General features: G+C 37.1%; 1 protein-coding gene across 6 annotated transcripts in view; it reads right to left on the bottom strand.

The window, feature by feature from the left end:
- Window positions 1–49: 49 nt before the first annotated feature.
- The window catches only part of RAB27B (RAB27B, member RAS oncogene family), a 147752-nt gene continuing 126134 nt past the window's right edge, over window positions 50–21667 (bottom strand). For 4 of the 6 annotated variants that reach the window (XM_011288174.3, XM_019815311.3, XM_019815308.2 and 1 more), the window contains 5 exons: window positions 16597–16768; window positions 14896–14981; window positions 10319–10422; window positions 7395–7518; window positions 50–6297 (listed from right to left, as the gene is read on the bottom strand). In XM_011288174.3, the coding sequence (XP_011286476.1) occupies window positions 6108–6297; window positions 7395–7518; window positions 10319–10422; window positions 14896–14981; window positions 16597–16749 (657 nt within the window). In that variant the 5' untranslated portion in view covers window positions 16750–16768 and the 3' untranslated portion in view covers window positions 50–6107. Of the gene's footprint in view, window positions 6298–7394; window positions 7519–10318; window positions 10423–14895; window positions 14982–16596; window positions 16769–17313; window positions 17457–20285; window positions 20370–21667 lie in introns of those variants that run through there. The other 2 variants (XM_019815309.2, XM_019815310.3) reach the window with 2 other exon arrangements.

Genomic DNA, 21667 nt, shown 5'->3' with positions numbered 1-21667 from the left:
ACATTCATCAGCTGCAACACAGAAATAAGTTTGCTTTGAGTACACAAGATTACTGACAAAAATGCATTTTTATTTGAAAAAGTGTGCAGAAACAATCACTGAATACAGTTCTCCACCATAGTATTCAAACCCAGACACCACAAAATCATTGGATGCTATGATTTCTGAAGCCACTAGAACTTTGATACAACAAAATTATGATCTAACAGTGTTTGTCAGGCACCACAGTCTACTCACGGGTGCATAAAGTAAAAACACCGTGTTTAAGGTTTTCATTTACATTCATAGCACTAGACAAAACAGTGGTCTGTGTAGATGACAGACAAAACAATCAAAAGTGCTTAGCCTAACAATGAGAATAATATCACTTAAAGGTAGACTGTCGGAATACAGTGAAGCACTTCAGTGTTATGTTGAACATTATCTATTTTTAATACATTAAGCAGGATAACTTATTTCTCTTAGATAATTTCAGATGCAGTCAGTACCTTTTGCAAGGCTATGGACACAAAAGCCCTATTTGTACAAGGAGGACCTGACCAAGTTGTAATATACTATCTAGAATGTAATTGGACTCCTTGAAACAAATACAAGATGACATACAAAATGAAATAGAGCTCATAGTTTTTTCAAGAACTTGAGATATATTAAACATTTCCAATCAAATACAATGACTTCAAGTTGCTAACATTTTATGCCTTCCAATACCCACTAGTAAAATTGGTGTTTTGTCCCTGCTATGACACTTCTTTTCACAAGTGGTTTAAATTATTACTGTAATTTTTATTACTCTTAGCTTATGATAATAGTGCCTGTTTACGAAAGGGAACATAATTTACAAACCAATTTCTTAGATGTAGTTTCCTTTGATACTGACATGAAGTCTATGAGGGACACAGGGTTTATAAGTTCCATATGAGGAGATATGGCACACTAAGATATTTAATGGCACACTCATGAGCCCCAAATTGTTCTTTCTGACGAGTCTCCTTTCTACAATACTAAGTTTCCTCTCAAAGAGGATTTAAAAAAATAACCTGGAGAACAGAAAATTATAAGAACACGTTTACTAGGGACAGACACTATTTTGATGTTCCAACAGATATAAGGACAAGAGCCTTTGGTTAAATAAGGGATCCATTAGGTTAAGGACAGACATGCCCACTTCTACAAAATTTGCTAATGATTCTTAAAGACTAAGTTAGTTGAGGGATATTAGCCATGATTTCCGTGACCTGTTGGAAAGAAAAGGAGCCATTAAACAAGTTTGATCGACTCAAAGATGATTTCTTTGTAAGTTTTTTTCTTCAAAAGCTGACACCCTTTTAAATAACCCTACTATTTTGTTACTAATGTTTTTTGCTTGTTTTTTGTTCTATCTATGTATGAAGCTAGAAAATATCTCAACCATACACTGTTGGTAAAAGGAGATCTGCAGAGAAGCATCTTTTTGATTCTATTCCTTGAAAAATTAATCAAAATGCAACTTATGAGAAAATTAAGTTCGGATAGAGCAAACAAAATGTTTCAAAGTTCCCACATTTTGATGCCACTAATGAAACATTTGGCGTTTGAATGTTTTTATTAGCTTAGTTCTAAAGGCATAAACTACTTGGTAGATAAAAATGATGGTTAGATATTTGCCATGGATCTAGTTACAAAAACTCTACCTGTTACTAATTCTCCTTTTGTTTTCTACCTAAAAATCAAACTCAAAGTATGGCCTTCTGCAATATTTAAGAACACTATTCAGACAACATTTAGCTCTAACCTCCCTTTACAGCTTTTCCCCAACAATGTCATCACGTTTGGGTCTCCACCTAAGAATTCTAAGGCAACAAATTTACAAAACTCCTTAGATTTCTAACAATGATTTTATCAGTTCTACTTTGAGACAAATATCGTCATGGGTTTATAAAGCATTGAGACAACATTCATCTCAGATAATACTCTATTTCTGCTTTCCATGTCTAAGAGCTCAGCGCTCTCCCCGGAAACAAGTTTATATCATATTGGTCGAGGATCAAGAAGAAAATATAGTGTTTGGTGAATTCTCTGACAACTTTCTCAAGCATCTTGGCATCTTTAAAGATAACAAAGCGTTCCCTAAAATACTCACAGGCACCAGCCTTCTTTTAATGTTTTAAAGCTTGGTGGTACAGGGTGAAAGGCAACTTTTCCATCCCTTTGGCTCACACCAGCTCTCAGATCTCTCTTTTAAAGAGTTCATTCTCTTAGGAAACCAGAAATTTCAATATTATCTCTTCACAGTTTGAGTTGGAGATGATAACCCCAAAATTCTTCATGGATGAGAATTTTCCTTCAGTGTTTTAGTATAATAGACACTGAAGAAAGCATATGTAACCTTTTTAAAAGTGAGCAGAGATACAGAGCAGTGAATAATTTTGTGTCATGGACATAGGTTCCAGGTTCCTACTATACCTATTCACTATTACACATATTGCTTCTCTTTCTGGCTGATGAGTATGTAGATGAGCTTCATCAAACTTATTGATTTCCACTGGATTCAATTAACACTTTATAGGATATTTTGGCTGTTATTAAATTATTCTTAATGTAGTCATGTAATTCCCTATGGTCAAACTTCTCCCTCTTACAGTGGAGACAAGAAAGATCTGATTAAAACTCTTACCCAGTTCATTTTATTTTGTGTGTGCAGGTTGGCAGAGAATAATTTATGCTAGAAGCATAACAAAGACATCCGCTGATACATGGACCGGACTGGCCCATCTGGTTCAGAACAACAGATGAAATGTTTACTTTGCTTTAGAAAATGCTGGTTTTGAATTTTTTTGCAGTGTATAGCTGATAATATGGAAATGATAGCAAATCACTAGAGCGGTTTCAAGAATTCTAAAACTTACGTAGAGACCCACAAGCTCAATTTCTAGCATTTCGCATTTTCTCTGCCAATTTATGACTTGTGACACCCGTCATACCAAGACAACATGTTTTCTCAGCTATTTTTTGACACAGTTTTCAAAGGATTTTTCTTTCTGTGTATTAGAAGGTAACCTTGTACCTACTCACAGTTGAATCTCAAGCAATGCCCTTTCCATGAGAAGCTTAGGAGAAAGAGATGGTGGTAATCATCTCCAGATTCCAGTAACATCCTGTACGCTTTGCTGAAGATACCAGGACATCTTTCACTGTATTAGTGTCTCTGTGAGGCCCTCTTATGACATCACAGGAAATGTGAGCTATGTGGTTGGAGACAAATTTGGTCACAGAAGTATTCGAGGCACTGTGTTAAAGCAATGTAAACATCAAACTAGTGTAAGCACTCCAGAAGTGATTTCTATATCAGAAAGAAGTTTCATCTACATTTTAAATATTTCCCCAAAATACAGTATGGGGGTTTACCAAAGCATTTGGGAGATAACAATAACAGGATACATCTGGGCTAAAAATACATGCTGTTTTGGGTTAAAGGAGGTATGCAATTCTTTAAAGCAGTCTGTATACTAACAAGCAATTTCAAACCAATTTGAAATTATAAAATGGATTATACATAATTATTAATTCTGAAATAATTAAGTGAAGGAATTTCCAGTAATGGTGACATATAATTTGGGATCAGATGTCAAACTTGTCAGAGAAAATATTTTTTTAGATCAAGTACTTATTTACAAGCAGGATGCTATTTTAGTTTCCTTGTCTTCTTTAGATTTCCTTCCTCTTGAGAATGCTACCCAATAATTGTTATTTTTATAGGCATAGTTCTATAATTATGGGCATCATCACCCTCTGCTTCATGCTACATCTATCAAATAATGATCTTAAAATAGACTCCGAAGAAATTCTTGTGAAATAACTGACAATGACAGAATCTTGGCAAAAATAAGTCAATCATATAACTGGAAAAAGAATAGAAACCAAAAACAAACAGCAAACAAAAACAAAAACAAAAAACCAAATCCAAAATAGAATACCTTTAGGATTTTATAAAGGCTAAACGTTCCCTATTACGGAGATGCAGGGGACATCACAATTCGAATCCAAAGAAGAGTTGATAAAATGACCATAGGAAGTTTGCCAAATTTTGCCACAGCAACGATTATATTGCTTCTTCTCACTTTACTCTCAGTTAAAACATCTTTGAGCTTGGCTAATAGCTTACTATCCCCATGGCTCAGGCACTGAGGTCACGAAGAGCATCGTAGAGAAAAACACCATTGGAAGAAACACCCAAGCAGGATGGATCTTAGAAGCTGGCCTTATGCTGCAGAAGTCAGAGGAACTGAGCAATTAACACTGAGAATTTTGCAAGAACATCTTAGACAATCCTTTGGATCTGTGTTCCTAAAACTGAGTCAATACCAGATGTAGACCTTAGAGAGAGGCTCAAGGGGAGAATGGGGGACTTGGATTTAGGGTTCCTAATGTTTGTAATTTAAAAATATACAGAGTATGGCAAAATGAAATTTAATTAGCAAATTTTATAGGAAGAGGAACCATCCTATCAAAATTATATACTCACGATAAAAAGAGAAAACTTGAAGCGTGATGCCTTTGTTATAGGTAAAACTGACAAGTATTTAAATAATCGTTTAATAGGAGTTCCTTAGGCTTACCATAAAGATAAAAAAAAACCAATGTAATATCAGTTTAGACACAATACTAAGAATAGGACAATGGAAAATATGCTTGTGATGATTTTTTTTTAAAAAAGGCAGTTTTATGTGAAAAAATAAAATGATTAACCAACTTTTTAGAGGTAAGATATAGCTCCACTCTTTCCCTACCCCCAAATATACCTCAAAGGTGGGTATTTTGCCTGAGGTGAAATGAAAACAAATGTTAAATATATTGTTTTATGGCATGAGGTATCATCAATTTTTATGTGATGAATGACATGAAAATTCAGAGCGAGCATAAAACCATCCATCATTCTGACGTTGTTGCTCTACAAAGTGATACATCTGTATTTTTACAATTGATTCAAAGCCAGGGGTGGGTGTGGAGGGTAGAAAAGTGATTCCAAGTTTCCATTGTTTTTGTAAATTAAAAAGAAACGCACAACTATTAGTCACTTTTTGTTTTCATATTGCTGACATATTTTATCTAAAAAAAGCAAGTAAGGCTAAATAGTTTTTCTTGACTGCATTTCTAAAGAAATAAAGAAATTTGGCAACCTTTAATTTCTCCTCATGAACATTTGCTAAGAAAAATGAAACGTGAGACTGAACAATGAACTGATTTCCAAAATTTTGTTTGAAAGGGAAACCTCTGGAGATTCTCTTAATCCCAAGTGATAATGTCAACTTCTAATTGGCTTGGGTGAAATTTGGCTAAATGACTCTTCCAGACATCTGTAACAGACACATTTAATTTCATTTGTCCAAATGCCATGTTATCATACGTTCATTTTTCTTCCAGGGTATTTCTTTTGTACTTTGTCATTCACAGTCCTGTTCTTGTCTATTTGCCATTTATTAAGAATATAAAAAGGACATTAACATACAATCTCCCATATTTTAGCAGAAGTCTGACTTTCACACTCTCATCAACTTATCAGCAATTAAGCCATCCTAGGACAGCTTATTGGGTGTACATAGCCATGTCATTCTTAACGATCGATTTAGATTTCTTTATTGGGTACCCATTTTTAGCTAAATATGTCCCCCCAATGCAAAAGTGAAAGGACAAATCTAATTCTATATGAGAAGTAAATCCAATCTTTAAGAAAAAAATTGTCTTTCTATATTTTCCCTTTACTGGCCTATCCCTTTCCCCCATGTGACATGGTAATTTTTGTTCTGATTTAAAACTCACAGATAATCATCTTGAATACTTTCTAATCTACTCATCTTCTTTATAAACACACACACACATACACAAATTGAGCATCCATCATAGTGAGACCACATTAGGAAATCTCTGATCTTGTCTGGAGGGGCCTCAGAGACAACTGGTCAATCCTTTGAACACTGTTGACTATTCTGGTTTCTTAAAATAGATTTTTCAGGCAGAAAAGCAAGATATGCCAGTATGCATGGTCTACTCAACAACAATTTTGTGGTTTGCCGCTGTTTTGGGAAGTAATATTTGGGTGGGGTTTTTGATGATCAGTTCCTATGCAGGGACTAGCAGCCACATTTCTTCTCTGCTGGTTTCTCCCCATCTAGCTTTCCCGAGTTTCCACCGTTGACGGTGTCAGGGACTTGTGTCTTCTCTACACACTGTTCCATTCGCTTCATTATTAAGTCCAGAAGGGTTTCCACGGCTTTCTCCACATTCTGGCCAGTTGCTGCACTTGTTTCAAAATATGGTATGCTTGAATAGAAGAGATGACAAATATTTTTGAGAGGAAGAAATCAGAAAAGACACAACAAGATGTACAAATGAGTCACACATGCAAAAGCATGGCTGGCTGAGAGACTGTGAAATAATCAAGATTTTGCCGGCTGAGTTGGAAAGCATCCTTGTTTTTTCTCAGTGAGTAAAAGCTGGTGGGCTGCTTTTTCCTATGGGTATCACCAATTTTATGGACAAGGAAATGGATACAGGAGGTACTCAGGAATTTGAAGCTAATGCATTACCACTGTTTCCAAAAAAAAAAAAAATTAAGAGGGTAGAAATACCTAAACTAGTGGTAAATATTACCATTAAAATATCATTTCCCTTTTAATCAATTATCTGGAAATAGGACTTAGAAATTAAGCAGGCACTGAATAGGATATACATGTAAATAAATAAGTCTATATTTATTCGGAATCAAAAGTTTCAAGAAGACATATTTTCAAAGCCCTCAAGGAGAATTAATTCTTCAGTAAAAAATTGGCAGAGAAGATGAAACTGTTTTAAATTTGAAGTCTGTGGTGGAACTCAATTTATAATCACAGGGGGGTATTTAACATTTTTGTAATCTGCCATTTAAGCTCAGCTTCGATGAGGATTACATTATGTGCATGTTAGGTATTATTTCTTAGAGTTTTACAACTATTAGTTGAAAGGCAGTAGAATATAGTGTTGAAGATCATGAGCTCTGATCTCAGACTGCCTGAGTCGAATTCAAACTCTGCTACTTAGCAGCTACCGGACCATCCATTGGTTACTTAATCTTTCCATGCCTCAATTATTTGTATCTAAAATGGGATGACTCCAGATCTCCTACATATGGTTATGAAGGGTTAAATGAGTTAAAGTCTAGGGACAGTTGTTAGCACATAATAATTACCCAGCAAATGTTAGCTGTTATTACTATTAAGTAATTGGTTTGAAAGATCCCATACATTCCCCTGAAAGATCTTTTTCATTCATGTGCCGGTATTGATTCAAGGGGCGTCCTCCTAGTATCAGCCTCATATCTCTGCTCCATTACTAAGCAGCAGTGTGCAAGATTAGATGACATCTCCACGTAAGTGACTCACCCGTATTTGTCAGCCAGGTCCCGGGCTTGCCTTTCATTAACTTCCCTCTGGTCTGGCAGGTCTGCCTTGTTGCCAATTAATACTATATCTGGATTTTCACAATAAGCATTTGCTTGCAGTTGGCCTTAGGAAGAAAGCAGATGGACCCAGCACGTTAGTTATAAACAAGTGATGTCTAATGACTGCTCATACTTCAAATTCCTTTTTTTTTTCATACTTCAAATTCCTAAACTAATTGTTCACCTCCAGCTTGGCTGCCTACTGGTTATATTAGCCAAGTTACTCAACGCTCCTCAACTGCAGCTTCCTCGTTGGTAAAATGAATGAAGATAACGTCTCACAAATCGCAGATTGTGATCATTAATAATAATTTATATGAAGCAACTATATGATCACGTATCAGTGCTCTTCTACATCTGGGGAAATGGACATACCACTTCATACTATTTGTTCCTCAAGTAAAAGTAGAGATAACAGAACAGGATTTTTTTAAGTTTATTTATTTATTTATTTTGAGGGGGTGGTGGGGAGGGACAGAAAGAGAGGGAGAGAGATAATCCCAAGCAGGCTCCATGCTGACAGTGCAGAACCTGACATGGGGCTCGCGCTCACAGTGAGATTATGGCCTGAGCCCAGATGAAGAGTTGGACACTCAGTTGACTGAACCACTCAGGTAAACATGATTTTTAAATGTGTAAGTTTACTCTTTCCTTTAAGAGACTACTACATTTCTATCTCCTGAAGTCCAAGGTGATGATCTGTAAGAATAGAATGTTTCTGAACCACCACAAGTTCAAGTTCATGGAGAAATAATTTTAAGACAGGTTTTTCTCTTTTCTCTTTTCTCTGTTCAAAAGAGAGAAGAGAGAAGGAGGGAAGGAAAAAAGGATGGACTGGAGGGTTGGGGGAGGAAGGGAGGGAACAAGGAAGAAAGAAGGAAGGAAATAAGAAATCTATCAACCTATGTTTTTAAAATTACAGGGATTACTTTAATTTCTATCTCAAGAGATGCTGTATGAAACTTTGCCAAGGAAGAAGACAAGGCTTACCCTGTAACACTAATTATTTGGGTGTTAAAAATTAAAGTGTTACGAGACATGCCAATTAATTATCTTAAATCCCAATAGTACCCTTCAGGAATTTTTTTTTAAATAAGGAAGAATTTTATCTGCCTTGAAAAGGGATGAATAAGTCATTCTCTGAAAAAAACCTAATAATCTTATTGTTTATCTCCTCAGAATCTAATAATACCACCAAAATTTGGATAAAGAAATACAATAATAAACAGAAACAGAGACAGATTCTAAGATAAACACTCAACTGGAAAAGCAATTAACGAAGTCAGAATTTGTTGGTATTTTCCCCCATGGTAGCAAGTGCATTATTAAATTTGCATTTAAAGCAGTTACATATATTAATTATAAATCATATATAATAAGAATAAATAGATATTTTTCGAGCATCTATTCTGTACCAAACACTATTCCAGGTTTTGGACTACTGCAATGGAACAGAGCAGACGAAGCACTTTTATAGAGCTCCCACTCTAGTGGAAGACAGTCAAAATGACAAGTAAAGAAATATATAATATAATGTCAGGTGGTGGAAGTGACAAAAGAAAATAAAATGTACATTGGGGAGATACAAAGTAAGGAGGAGTACTAGTGCAGACGGTGGTCAGGGAAGGATTCCTCCAAGAGATAAATTAGGTTTGAACAAAACCTTGAAGGTGATGAGAGAGCTAGCACACTCCATAAACAGGAGATGAGAAATCAAGGCAGAAAAAAATCAGAAAGTTCAAAAGCCACAGGTAGGAATGTGCCTTTTGTCCCTGTCAGTAAGAGAGACTTTTGGCTGGAGGCCAATGAGCTGGGGGAGAATGAGAGTAAATTACATAGGAATCCAAGGCCTGATATCCATGGCCTTGCAGGTGAGTGAAGGAGTCTGGATTTTATTCTAAGTGATTTGGGAGGTCCCAGAAAAACTTTGAGCAGGGAAATAACATGATCCAATTTTTAAAAAAATATCACTCTGGCCATAGACGGCCCCGACAAATCTAGAAATGATAAGACTATCACTAGTCCCATAGGACAACATATATCTATGTATATATATGTATAATGTATATATATATACATATATATCTTACATATATATCTATGTATATATATGCACATAATGTATAATATATATACATTAGGATCAAAATTCATGTTTGTAATAAAAATGCAAATGAAATATTCTCTTTAGTGCTATATCAATTTTTAAAAAAGGAAATCAAATGCTATTTTCCTGGGCTGACATATATCAATCTGTCTTTAATAACTGATTAGGCTACTTTTAACTTAATGTTATACCTAACTTTCTATTTTTCTATTCAAACCTTCCTTACATTGGAACATTTTTTCCAAAAATGTAAAATTCCCATGTGAGATGATTGACACACTGTATCTTATCTTCACATGGCTGGTCTGCTCTGGAGCAGTTTCTCACCAAATTCATCCATTGGTTAATTAATCCATTAGTTAACCCATGCACAAGGGCACACATTTTTAGGTGTCAGTGAACCCTCTCAGAAAACAAGGCTGCTTTTCCCTGTCTCCTTTCCAGATTCGATGTGGTAGCTTACATAGTTGTAAGAAGTCTTTTAAGACTCATTGGATAAGTGGAATTAATAGTCTTTCAATTGCAATTATAATGACCATGAATATAGGTGGTGATAGAGCTACATAGGCTTCTTTTAAGATACAATTCCAAGTCACCTTAGGTGAGCCACATTAAGGCCATCACTTTGAAGGTGAGACAGGAAATGCTAAACTCATGAATTCTCAAAGTTAATCTGTGGAACCCAATCTGGTTTCATGTCGCGAAGCAAAGAAGCTGGGGCCCAAAGTGGCCAATGCAAGTTAGTTGATCCCACTTACTCATCCAGTTTCTGACATTCAAGAAGCTCTGTTGACTGGTGAGGTCAAACATTAATAAGAAACCCATGGCATCTCTGAAAAATGCAGTTGTGAGGCTCCGGAATCTGCCAGGAAAACACAGTGGATAGTTCTGGAAGTTAGCCCACAAACATATTACGATGACAATACACACAACACTATTTTCCTTTGAAATGTGAAATCTCCAAGGCATCCCTTATGGATTCTCCTACAGAAGGAGAAAGTGGGTAGAAAGAATGCTAAAGGGTCAGGGGAAGGCATCTGGTTGTAGACATTTTTTTAGGACCACATCCTGGCTTTATGGTCTAGAACACTTACATACACTGAGTTTGTAACATTCAATCACACACTGACTTACACAGCCCCTTGGACTTGTTGGGCCCCTTGTTGGCTCATGGATATCTTATGGTCTACAGGTAAAATAGAAGCCACTCTCAAATGGGGACTTTAACTTAAACTTTTCAATCTCCCTTGTCTGCGCCTAGAAGAAAGTTTGGCACTCGGTAGCCTAAAAATGAATGCCCACGATTACATGCAGAAAACCACAACTTGTTAGCAGCCGGAGATGAGGTTCTCTTGCAGGGAAAAAACAATGTTGGTGAGAAAACTCTTTTAGAAGCATTCTGGGGGTAGAGCTGATTTTGAGTCTGACATCCATGTCTCAGGAAGAAGAGGGAAAAACCACTGAAGGAAGGAGAAAGAGAAAGATGATTAGGGGAAGAAAGGCAAGGTCAGAGGGACATAGTAGGTGGAGACAGAAAGCAAGAACACTCATCTCTAGTAGAGGATTTTGAAGAATATACTCTGTCACGTACGGTATAAAGACCTTTTTCCTCGGCTCCTACCTCCTCCACCCCAAAGCCTTTAGTGAAATTGAAGGTGTGCTGAGATACGCTTCAATGTTAAAAATGGGCAAAACCAGAGACCACGCAGACGGAGCAGAGAAGGTTTGGGCTATATTGATACAGAATTGAATTTGGAAATAGGGTTTTAGAAAGGCACATAACTTTGAAATACAGAACACCACTTCCTATCCTAAATGTCCTCCTAATTTTTGGACTCCTATGTTAGCCTATTTGTAGATTCTTTGGTTTCCCTGGAGTTCCACTCTCAACCCCTTCCCGCTCTACATACACTCACTGAGTAATCTCATCCATTTCCCTGGCTCAATTACCACCTATGTTTGGACCCCAAATGAATAGGTCTAGATTTGTCCTGCCCTTCATGCTGCATGCCCAATTACCTGTTGTATGTTTCCAGTTGGAGGAAACGGAGGCAACTCTAACTTCCCATGTCTAAACCCAAACTGGCCCCTCCTCCTGATTTCTTCTTCTGTCAATGCATCATGATCCTCGGTGATGCCACAGCTGTTCTTTCTCCTTCACCCACTGTATACAATCACTAAGCATCTCCTGACCTTCTCATTTCTGTCCACCTGCCCTAGTTTTGAACCTATTATCTTTCCCCTGAATAACTTCAACAGCCTTCTTAACAGGCTTCCTGTCTCCAGTTTTGTTTGGGACCCTCCCCTTCACTGATTCCTTCCCCCTGGTTATATAAATCCTCTGCTGAAAACATCTAAACAATGATGCAATGCTCTTAAGATAATGACTGAACTCTTTCATAAGCTGTCAGGCTCTGCATGAACTGATCCTCGCCCATCTACCCTGCTTCATCTCCTGACTACCCACAGGCATACCAATCTTCTTTTAGTCCTTAGAAAGTTCAGTCTCTCCCCTGGGCTCCCACACACGCTGTTCTTCCTGTGGGTAACCTTGCCTTAATGCTTCCTCGATCTCCCGCCTCTTTAACCTGTTAAGACTCCCTCACTCATACATTATGTATGAGTGTGTGTATGTGTGTGTGTGTGTATGTATATGTGTGTGTATGTATATATATCTATATATCTATATTTGTATATCTATATATCCATATATATATATCAGAAGACGTATCCCTTTTCCAAGCAGCCTTCCTAACACCCACATCTGGCTAATGGGTTTCTCCTGGTGCACCTGCTTATCACTCTTTGTTTTCCTGACACTGCCCTAAGGCTATATTGCAATTGCTCCTTATCTATTCAAATGCTACCCTAGCCTTGTAAGCCCCAACAGGAAAGAAGTTGTATTTCTAACTTGTTATCCATTACATTTTCTTGGTCTTTAACATAGTATTTGCTCATGAAATGTTTGTCAAATTAAGAGAAAAGTAAGTAAATAAAGAGAATAGTAAAGGATATAAAATTATTAACGATTTCAATGACTTCAATAGACAACAATCCTTTTAATACCAAAGCAAGGAGAATAGGTATTTTAATGACTTTATTCCCAAATTTGATTTCTTTAGTAAGGCATTAATCATGATAACTATGAAATACCAAAAATTTTACTCATTTTTTTTTCTTGTGGAATTGCTTCTACCAGTTGCTGGAAGCTCAGAGATTATAGAGCTTTTATAAAAGTTTTCTTTCTCTTTGGTGACTAGCTGTATTCATAAAATTGTCTCCTACTCAGCCACAATAGTGTGGTTAAGACAACTGCTTTCTGTTCTCTTTGAGAGAGAGAAAGAGAGAGAGAAAGAGTTGTGTATGTGTGTCTCATTTAAGGACAAGACTGTGCCATATCCCCCTCTCATTGTCCATAGCACATGACAAAGTTAATTTTAAAACATGTTTGCTGTACAGATTTCATTGGGACAAACATTTCTGCATCCACAGCAACATGGACAGGACACTGTTATTCTGCCACAGGCTCATATCCTGGACCATTCTGCCCAGCACCCTTGTTATCCGCCCCCCCCCCCCATTCTTCCCAGGGTTACTCCAGGGGAAAGGTAATTGACTTCCAGTTTTACTCACCAATCTCATTTTGTCCAGTGAGTCAGTAGGGTGGGGAAAGCTAGACCCACATAAAAAAACAAACAAAAGAAACCGATCCCAGAGTCACATTATTACTCTCTCCCTCACTGGAAACTAAGGCTGTGTCCTGTATCCTTGAGGTTTACATAAGGGGTATGATATTTTCCCTTGTTCCCAGGATACCACTTTTATCAATAAGCATTATCTTATATTATACTGCCAGATGTTTTTAGGCACAGGGTTGAGGTGTGAGACACTGTTTATCTTGTTGCGTAGCTACACCTTACATATATACAGAATGCAACATTCAAGGGATGAAAAACCCCAGTGCTACTAAGACTATCCCTGGTATTCCTCCCTTCCCTCATGGAGCAGCTGTCTTAAGGGGGCAGAGGAGAGAAGCCTACCATCATGCGAGGCTGACATATCATGTGTGAGGACATATGGGAACCACATTTTCTCATATTACTTCTTCAAAAATGAATTAAATTGGTCTATAAAACATACATCTTTGTGACAACAAAACTGACATATGAACAGAGATTCTTGTGAGGAACGACTTCAGAAGAACTAGCAGTGTTGAAGAATGTGTGTAAATGGAATTCACAGTCAAAAGAGCTAACAGAGAGGGCCCAGCACCTCTCCTGGCGTTTACACCCACGGAAAGCGAGAACACTTTGGACGCATTTCAAAAACGAAAGTGTTTACAAGCATAAACATTCTAAGACATGTGATGCCGGATTTGGAGGTATGTGCCTTCTAAATATCTTCTCTGACAATCCACAGCCATTTTTTATTTAATCTGATATTGAAAAGCTTCATTAGCTTGTGGTCTTTACCACGTGGAAACCTTGGGTCCCAAAGAAATATATTTTCATCAAATAACGGAACAGTACCTTCAGCTCTAACTAAACAACACTCCTGTCTACTGAGCTTCTCTTGTCTTGGAAATTGTACCAGAGAAGATGCTAGAAAGCCAAGCATGGTCTCTGCCCCAGTAATGCTGACAATTTTGTTGGGGTAAGAAGGCCACAGGTGAATCAATAAAAGATTTACCTTACTACAAGGTGGTGTATAATTAATTAACTTAATGGACAAAAGGATCAGTGTCATAGGAGTTCATAACAAGAGGGGATTTGTTTCAAGTGAGTGTTTAGAAAGGCTCCCACAAAGGAGGTGGTACATGAGACAGGCCTGGTGAAAAGAGAGGATCAGGGAAGGTGGGAAGGGAGGAAAATATTCTAGCTAGAGAGCAATGGTGTGACCCAAATTTTAGAAAACTAAGCCAGTCAAGTGGTACAGGACAGAGGAGCTGTGCAGAAGAATGGAAAGAAATGAGAAAGGTCTTACCCCCCTTTCCTTAATTCCCTCTTTAGGTTGCACTTATAATAATGTCAATTGCCCACCTTAATTTAATTAAATGCTAAAGAAGATTTTTTTTTTCCTGTTAGAAAGTACAAAGACAACACAAGGATCTTCAGAAATTTTTGAAGATCTGATTTTTGAAATCATACCAAATACACAATGCTAGCTTTGGCCAAGTAACTATAAACAATTTATTCTCATTTCGTGATATAAATGTCTATTTTGAAACCAGGAGAAGAGTTGTAGATCATCTGACTTTCAAGATCACGTATGGCATTCACTTTAAAGTAAGTTTTCTAAGCTGTTTGTAGCTAGAAACAAAGTAATTTACTATTACCGTTCTTGTCCTGCAGTGTCCCACAGCTGAAGATGCACCTTAAATGCTTTCCCTGATGATCCATTGGGTCCCTGTGCATTATAAACCTAAAAGATACAATTTTCATCAGTTGATATTACTTTGGATTTTGTCAACATTCAAATTCTCTGGGTTCACGCAGTATGTTTTTTCTCAATTACTATAATCAAAGTTCAGAGTGCAGAATAAATATTTGCTCTGTTTTTTTCCAGAAGTATCACATAGACTCTCACTTTTAAATGTCAAGTACAAGTATGATTTTCAACACAATTTAGGCATACTGCAAACTTAAATTAGACACCTTCTGTCACTTCCTCATGGAGGCAGCAAACATTAGATTGAGGACCCAAGTTCTAGGTTCAAGTATCAACTCTTCATTTCACTTCTTTGAATCTTATTGTCTTAGGGCAAATTGAGACCCACAATCTCTTCCTACTTTACAGAGTTCCTGCAAACCTAAATAGCAGATGTGAATGCACTTCTAAAACAGTGAAATGCTTTACAAATACCTGAATATCTTTTACTGTGATGTGGACTTTCAAAATGACCTACCCACAAAATAGGCACAGAATTTCTTAGTAAGTTTACACAAGATATTTCAAGTCTTCCTTTAGTAGCCATTTTTCCAAAGGCCCTTTTTATTAATGTTTAAATTTTCAAAATTATGGCCTTTTGACTTCTTATTTAAGCAAAGCATAACAACTTTAACACCTAATCAGCTCTCCTAAGTATGTGTTAGTAAAAATGTTTAAAGGGAAAACTTTGTAAGGACTTCTACCTAGATCAGTGGAGGCATTTGGGAGCGGTGAAGCCACAGGAAGGGAGGGGTTAGAAGCAAGGTTAGAAGGCAAGACTACACTAAAATGTATTGACTTTCAGATCAGGCACAAGATTTATAAGGAACCATGAATTTAACTTCTCAACCACTATTTCCTTCCCCCCACCCCAGTTCTCAAAGAAAAGAGTAGACTTGTGACATCAATTGGAAGCTGCAGCCATGTTGGCAATCACAAATACCTTGGGTGGCAGTAAATCTGGCTAAGCTTATGTGTCTATGCTACATGTCTCACATGTCACAATATCTTTATTCCTGTCATTAGTGTCTAGCATAGGAGCAGAAAGCAGTTGTAATTCTCACTTAAACTCCCTTATCTTGTAAAATAGCATGGACTGGTCTCACATTCTGTTCATAATAAGCTAGTGATTGATAGCTGAGTCTACACATAAATACAAATGCAGCAAGAACTTACAAAGCTCATATTCCAGCTATTTGCCAATCATCCTTTTATTAACTTCTCTCTTAAGAGTGGATAAATGAACACCACTGGTTCTTATTGAGAAACTTAACTCAGATCAAGAGTGAATGCTTTGGCAACCTGGATAGTTCGGGTTTTGAAAGATTCCTAGAGAATTCATAGAATTCATATAGACCCATAAAATATTTATTTGTCCTATATACTTTTGGAGACAAGTGATAGTGTCACTCAACATTTTTCTTAGCAAAAATGTGATTTATGGTTGACAAAATTAAAAATATTCTAAATTGAATTAAAGTGACAGGTTATGAATTTCCTGCAAAAAAAGACAGACTCCTTGCAATGCAGTAACCATAGCTCCTTAATTCTATTTAATCCGAGAAGGATCAACAACAAGGTTAACATAACAGTATGGGTCAAGACTCACCACACGTTTTTCCCGGAAGTCTATCCCTACAGTGGTGATAAACTTGGGATTGAATTTATTGTCTGTGTATCGATAAAGAAATGTCGTCTTCCCCACCCCCGAATCTCCAAGGGCCAGGAGTTTGATCAGATAGTCATAGTCCCCATCGGTCATAGTGATGGACTCGGCAGGCCTGCATAGAAGAAGAAAAACAGTAGGTTACAGGAAAAATTGGTTCCCCTTTGCCTTCCTTCAAAACACAACATAAATTTACATTGCAAGCTTAAAATAGTTGATTACTTCCATTCTGCCAATTCTGAATGAGCTTGCACAGAGCAGCTTCAGGAGGAAAAGCACACCTACTACTATCTCACTCAGTGCAAAGCTTTTTACATCATGTCAGCTAATATGGAACAAAAGGCTATATGATTATATGACACCCACAGTAGCCACTGGCCCAGTGATAGTACAACTTAAAGAGCCACAGCCCTTGTTTTAAAGCCAGTGCCCTTTGGGACCAGGAGTATGGTGCTAGGAAGAGAAGAAGGTCACAGGAAACAGAAAAGCCTGCCCAAAATGATGCAGGTAGGCTAGGAAGAGATTGAAATTATATATGGGTAGTGGAAGAGAAAAGCCTAGGGGAACATTATGCATCTAATCATGCATAATGAGCTTTCTATTATGTGCATGCAAAATATTCCTTTTTAATTTAAAAAATTTAACAACTGAGATGACAACCTTTAAAAACATTGATTTGAAATCATTTCAAAAGCAGCATCTAACAATCTTCTGTTTTGAAATACCAAAGCCTCTGTTCTCCGATGGCAAATCTGTTGTATTTGGCAAATCTGCTGAATGTTTTCCAGACTTTGAAAAAGGAGAAAATCTAGGAAGAAGAATAGCTGTGGTAATTCTGCTAGTATCTCACATACCTGAAGGAATGTCATTTGCCATTTTTTTCTATTGCCCTAACCTCCTTTGCCTCAGTCTTAATTTCTTCTGTTACAATGGCTATGGGTGATGCCATGAGTAAATGCCAAGAACACCCGTGCTGGTAATACCTTTGAATTACACTACCACCTACCACATACTTACCGACATTTCCACTCCTGAGGTCAGCAAAACGATTTGGCATTTGGTAAAACTCTGATTCATGAGTTGCAGAAGGGGTTTATTATAGCCCATGTAAAGGAAGGCCTATAAAGATATTCCTAGAAAAGTATCTCTCCTATTATATGAGACAGAAGAATATTTTCCCATCTTTACAGATCCAGAAAACATACTCTTCAGTTATGGGGTGATTAAAATTAACTTCCAACAACAGGTTACCCCACAGACATATCTGAAAATTGCTAGATAATTCTAATCATTTCCTACCTGTAAGAAAAGAGTGCACATGTTCATCGATTCAAACAAAACTTTATTTTTTGATGGTGTCACTTTAGTTAGTCATCAAAACTAAAAGGTTTCATGTCTTTGGATAAATAATGATAAAGATGATAATTAGGTACTTAGCAAATCAGTATCGTTACATCATTTGGAAGATCGGCAAATTTTTTACATTAGAATTTTCTAAAATTTGAACCTTACTGCTGCAAAATCCTGCTAAATTTATTATTGATGGATGTTTCTTTAATTAACAAACTGTTTTTGAGTTAAAGTGTTTTGAGAGCTGCCAGTACCTACTTCTATGCTAAAGCTCTCCTCCTCTATAATATGCTTTCTTCACTGAATAGGACTCTCACGGTGAATGTTGGCTGATGGTAAATGTTCTCTCTTTTTTGTTGTTGCTTTTGTTTAGTATCTATACAAAGTATAATCATGGCTCTGGAAGAAATGCTTAGCTTCCATCAACAGCCAGCCTTCCTTAATAAAAGGATACGGGCATCTCAAGTATTGACATGAAATTCTTCATGGGAAAATGTTTTCAGTGACGGTCTATAAAGCAGGGGTTAGTTCTGAGTTTTGATGGTCCTGAATATCTTACCAGGACTTTACAGTTGAAGATGTTGCTGTTCCTAGTCTGAGCCATATGGGTTGCTAGAGGAGATTGCTGCCAGAGTAGTATAATTTCCCCCTATTTGGGAATATCAACGCCACCATCTCTCTGCGTTCTTCTCTCTTTCTCTACCAAACTTGCTCATGTGAAACTCCTCTGAAGGATGAAAAAGTCTATCATTTCACCAGTATTACTGGGTGAAACGGTTAATTCTCTTGGGAAAGGTTAAATTTATTCTAACTGAGATATAAGTGACCAATGCTAAATTCTTCCCTGAGCACAAGTCTTGATCAGGGGGAACAAGTTAGAGCTACTGGCTGCCTAAATGCAAGATAAAGTTGGGGGATACTGCAGCTCCTGGAGAAATGAAAATAATAGAGTCAAGAAGATTTAGCAGCATACTTTAAAATTTTGCTTAAAGTTAGCTATGTTTTTTTGTAATATTTTCTGTGACACTGTTAGGACAAGCTTCATCTTGAGCAAATCTATCTAAATATATTCAATATACAGTATCAGGCCCAAAGATGAAAACTTCTTCAATGTAATTTATCATCTAGTTTCTGATAAGGCACGTGTATACTTAAAACTTAAAGAAGAAACTACAACATAATTTTACAAGATGGGGAACATGCTTAATTGATAAATGAGTCAAATAGTTGTGCTTTTAGTTCACACAAAATGGTAATCTTCATGGATTGCAGTGGTCTGCAAAGATTTTGTAGAGGAAGATGAACTTGTATTTAATCTTATAACAATGGGAGGACCTAGATATAAGGAAGAAGATACCAGAGCACTGCATGGGAGATGCCTTTCCACCTGTAGAATGGGGCTATCATCAGTAGCCAGCTACATGACCTACCACATATTCCTGATATGCAGTCAATTTGTCTCTGTTTTTGGTACATAAACTCACTTGGGGCAATACTGGAGTTGCCTCTCAGCCAGGTTCTAGTCCAGAGTGAACTGGCTAACCATGGATCAATTTCACTGTGGCCTACACTGGCTATTTTCTATAAGTGAAGGGTTGTGCATATTTTGTGGCATTTAACAAAAATTCCACCCAAAATGAGTGCAAAGCTTGGCACTATGGAAAACCTTTATTTAGTGTCTCCAGCAGACCAGTTAAAGAAACTGACAAAGTAAACTCGGCATGAGATAGTTTGCCTCTTAAGGTTCTTTCGAAAATGAATTTTATTTCTCGTTTTTATATCACTACTCATATATAGTTTGGTTCCTCTTTTATTACCATGTGATTTTCTGAGTCTTAAAATCATATGACCTCAATATTCTATCCTTGGCATGGCAAATATGACACCACAAAGAAAAATTAAAGCCTTGGCAAGGTTTCCTTTTCCAAGAACTGAGCTAAAAAAAAAATGATCTGGGAAGGATCAAAAAGCTGACAAGTTTAGCAGTATTTATTCCTGCACAATGATTGATGGTCTTGTCAGTTTTTGGTTCTATGGATCTAAAAGGAAAGAAAAAGCCAGAAGATTGCTGTGCTTCAGGAAACATGTGGACTCTGTACCATTATCACTATATCCCAAGCTATACCACAAGAACCAGGAGGTCTTTTCAGATATAGGAACTGAGGCATCATCCTCAGAGCCCTTCGTGGGATGGTAAGGGGCTGAGAAGAATAGGAAAAAGAATTCAAAACATTTGTGAGGCTCTGCTTAATGAAGAGTCTCAAAGGAAGAGGGAAACCTACCTAAGTAATCCTGTGGTCTAGTCCTCAGTTTACAGATGAGAAGTCACATGCACAGAAGTTAGATGATTTGTGGGATGACAGTTTCTAAAAAGGAAACCCAAGACTGTTTTTTGTTATAATTTGAAATGAAAAGTGAGTTATATAGGTAGAAAGTAGAAATATTTTCATCCTATGGGGGAAGGGAATTTTCTCTGGTTATTGACAGGAACATGATTTTCAGATTTAGACTATCTCAAATGAGGCTGCCCCTAGTTTCTTTCTCTCTTTCTTCCCCTCCATCCCCCAATATGCATCATTCTTGTTCAACATAAATTCCATTTGCTCAGGAACTTAATATTCTTTGTCCACTGCTTGAGCCACAGGGTCCAGTACCATGGTCGGCATGTATTAGGAGCTCAATACATATGTGTTGAGTATCAGAGCCATGCAAATGCCATAATTAATGTAATTAATCTTTGAGCAGTTGGTGGACGTGGTGTCCCTCCAAGTTCAGGACATATTCTCCCTGCTTCCTCAACTGTTAGGTGAATATTTAGATTAAATAATAACTATGGTACCTTCCGGGTCTCACTTCCTGAGCTCATTTTTCTGTTTTAACTTGCACAAGAGTATAAAAACTTTATCAAAATAGAATATTTATATCTTCAAAGAAGCAGTTTCAAAGAACCCAGGAAAACAGAAAATACACAGGGACTGTAATTTTTGGAAGTGAGATTTGTATTGGCAGAGAACGTCTAAACTTGTCAGTTGAAGACGTCACAGCTCAGAACTAGGCTTCTCTGTGAATGCATCCATTCACCCATCTGACACACTCCCATTGGCACCTCTTATTTTGCATGATAGTCTATGTGGCTCTGAGGATATACTCTCTTTTCTCTAGAGGGGAGTTTACCAAATGCTACAGAGATGTATGGATGACTATCACACAGACAGACTTACCCATGCAAACTTTGATGTTCTCTGCATGTGTACTGTTCTCTGTACTTCTCCATGTAACAATCTTAAAAATGCCATGACAACCTATGACCCTGTGATTTGAACTTACTAATGAAAACCAACTTTATAGTCTTAAGACACTTTGGAAAGCTTAAAATAGTAGACAAAGTATCAGTGATATCACTTTGTAGGTGCTTTAAATAAAATAATGCTGTCAAACATAAAATGGACAGATGTTTAATATTTCCTCATTCCTCTTTATTTGACTGGCTTATATTGGGCTCCAGAAGGAACATCTTGAGATCTGGAATTCTCATAGCAAAAATTTCATTGTGTGAGTGATAGCCCATGGGTGGTTCTCATTGACTGACCTTGAAATTCTGCTTTTCATAACCACACTCCTGTCCTACAGGTTAAATTATAGACGATACTCAAGGACCTATGTA

The sequence above is a fragment of the Felis catus genome, chromosome D3 (genome assembly GCF_018350175.1).
Source record: "Felis catus isolate Fca126 chromosome D3, F.catus_Fca126_mat1.0, whole genome shotgun sequence".
In the NCBI taxonomy this organism is placed as follows: Eukaryota; Metazoa; Chordata; class Mammalia; order Carnivora; family Felidae; genus Felis; species Felis catus.
The sequence above is the reverse complement of the archived record's forward strand: the minus strand, read 5'-3'. Positions and strand labels throughout refer to the sequence as shown.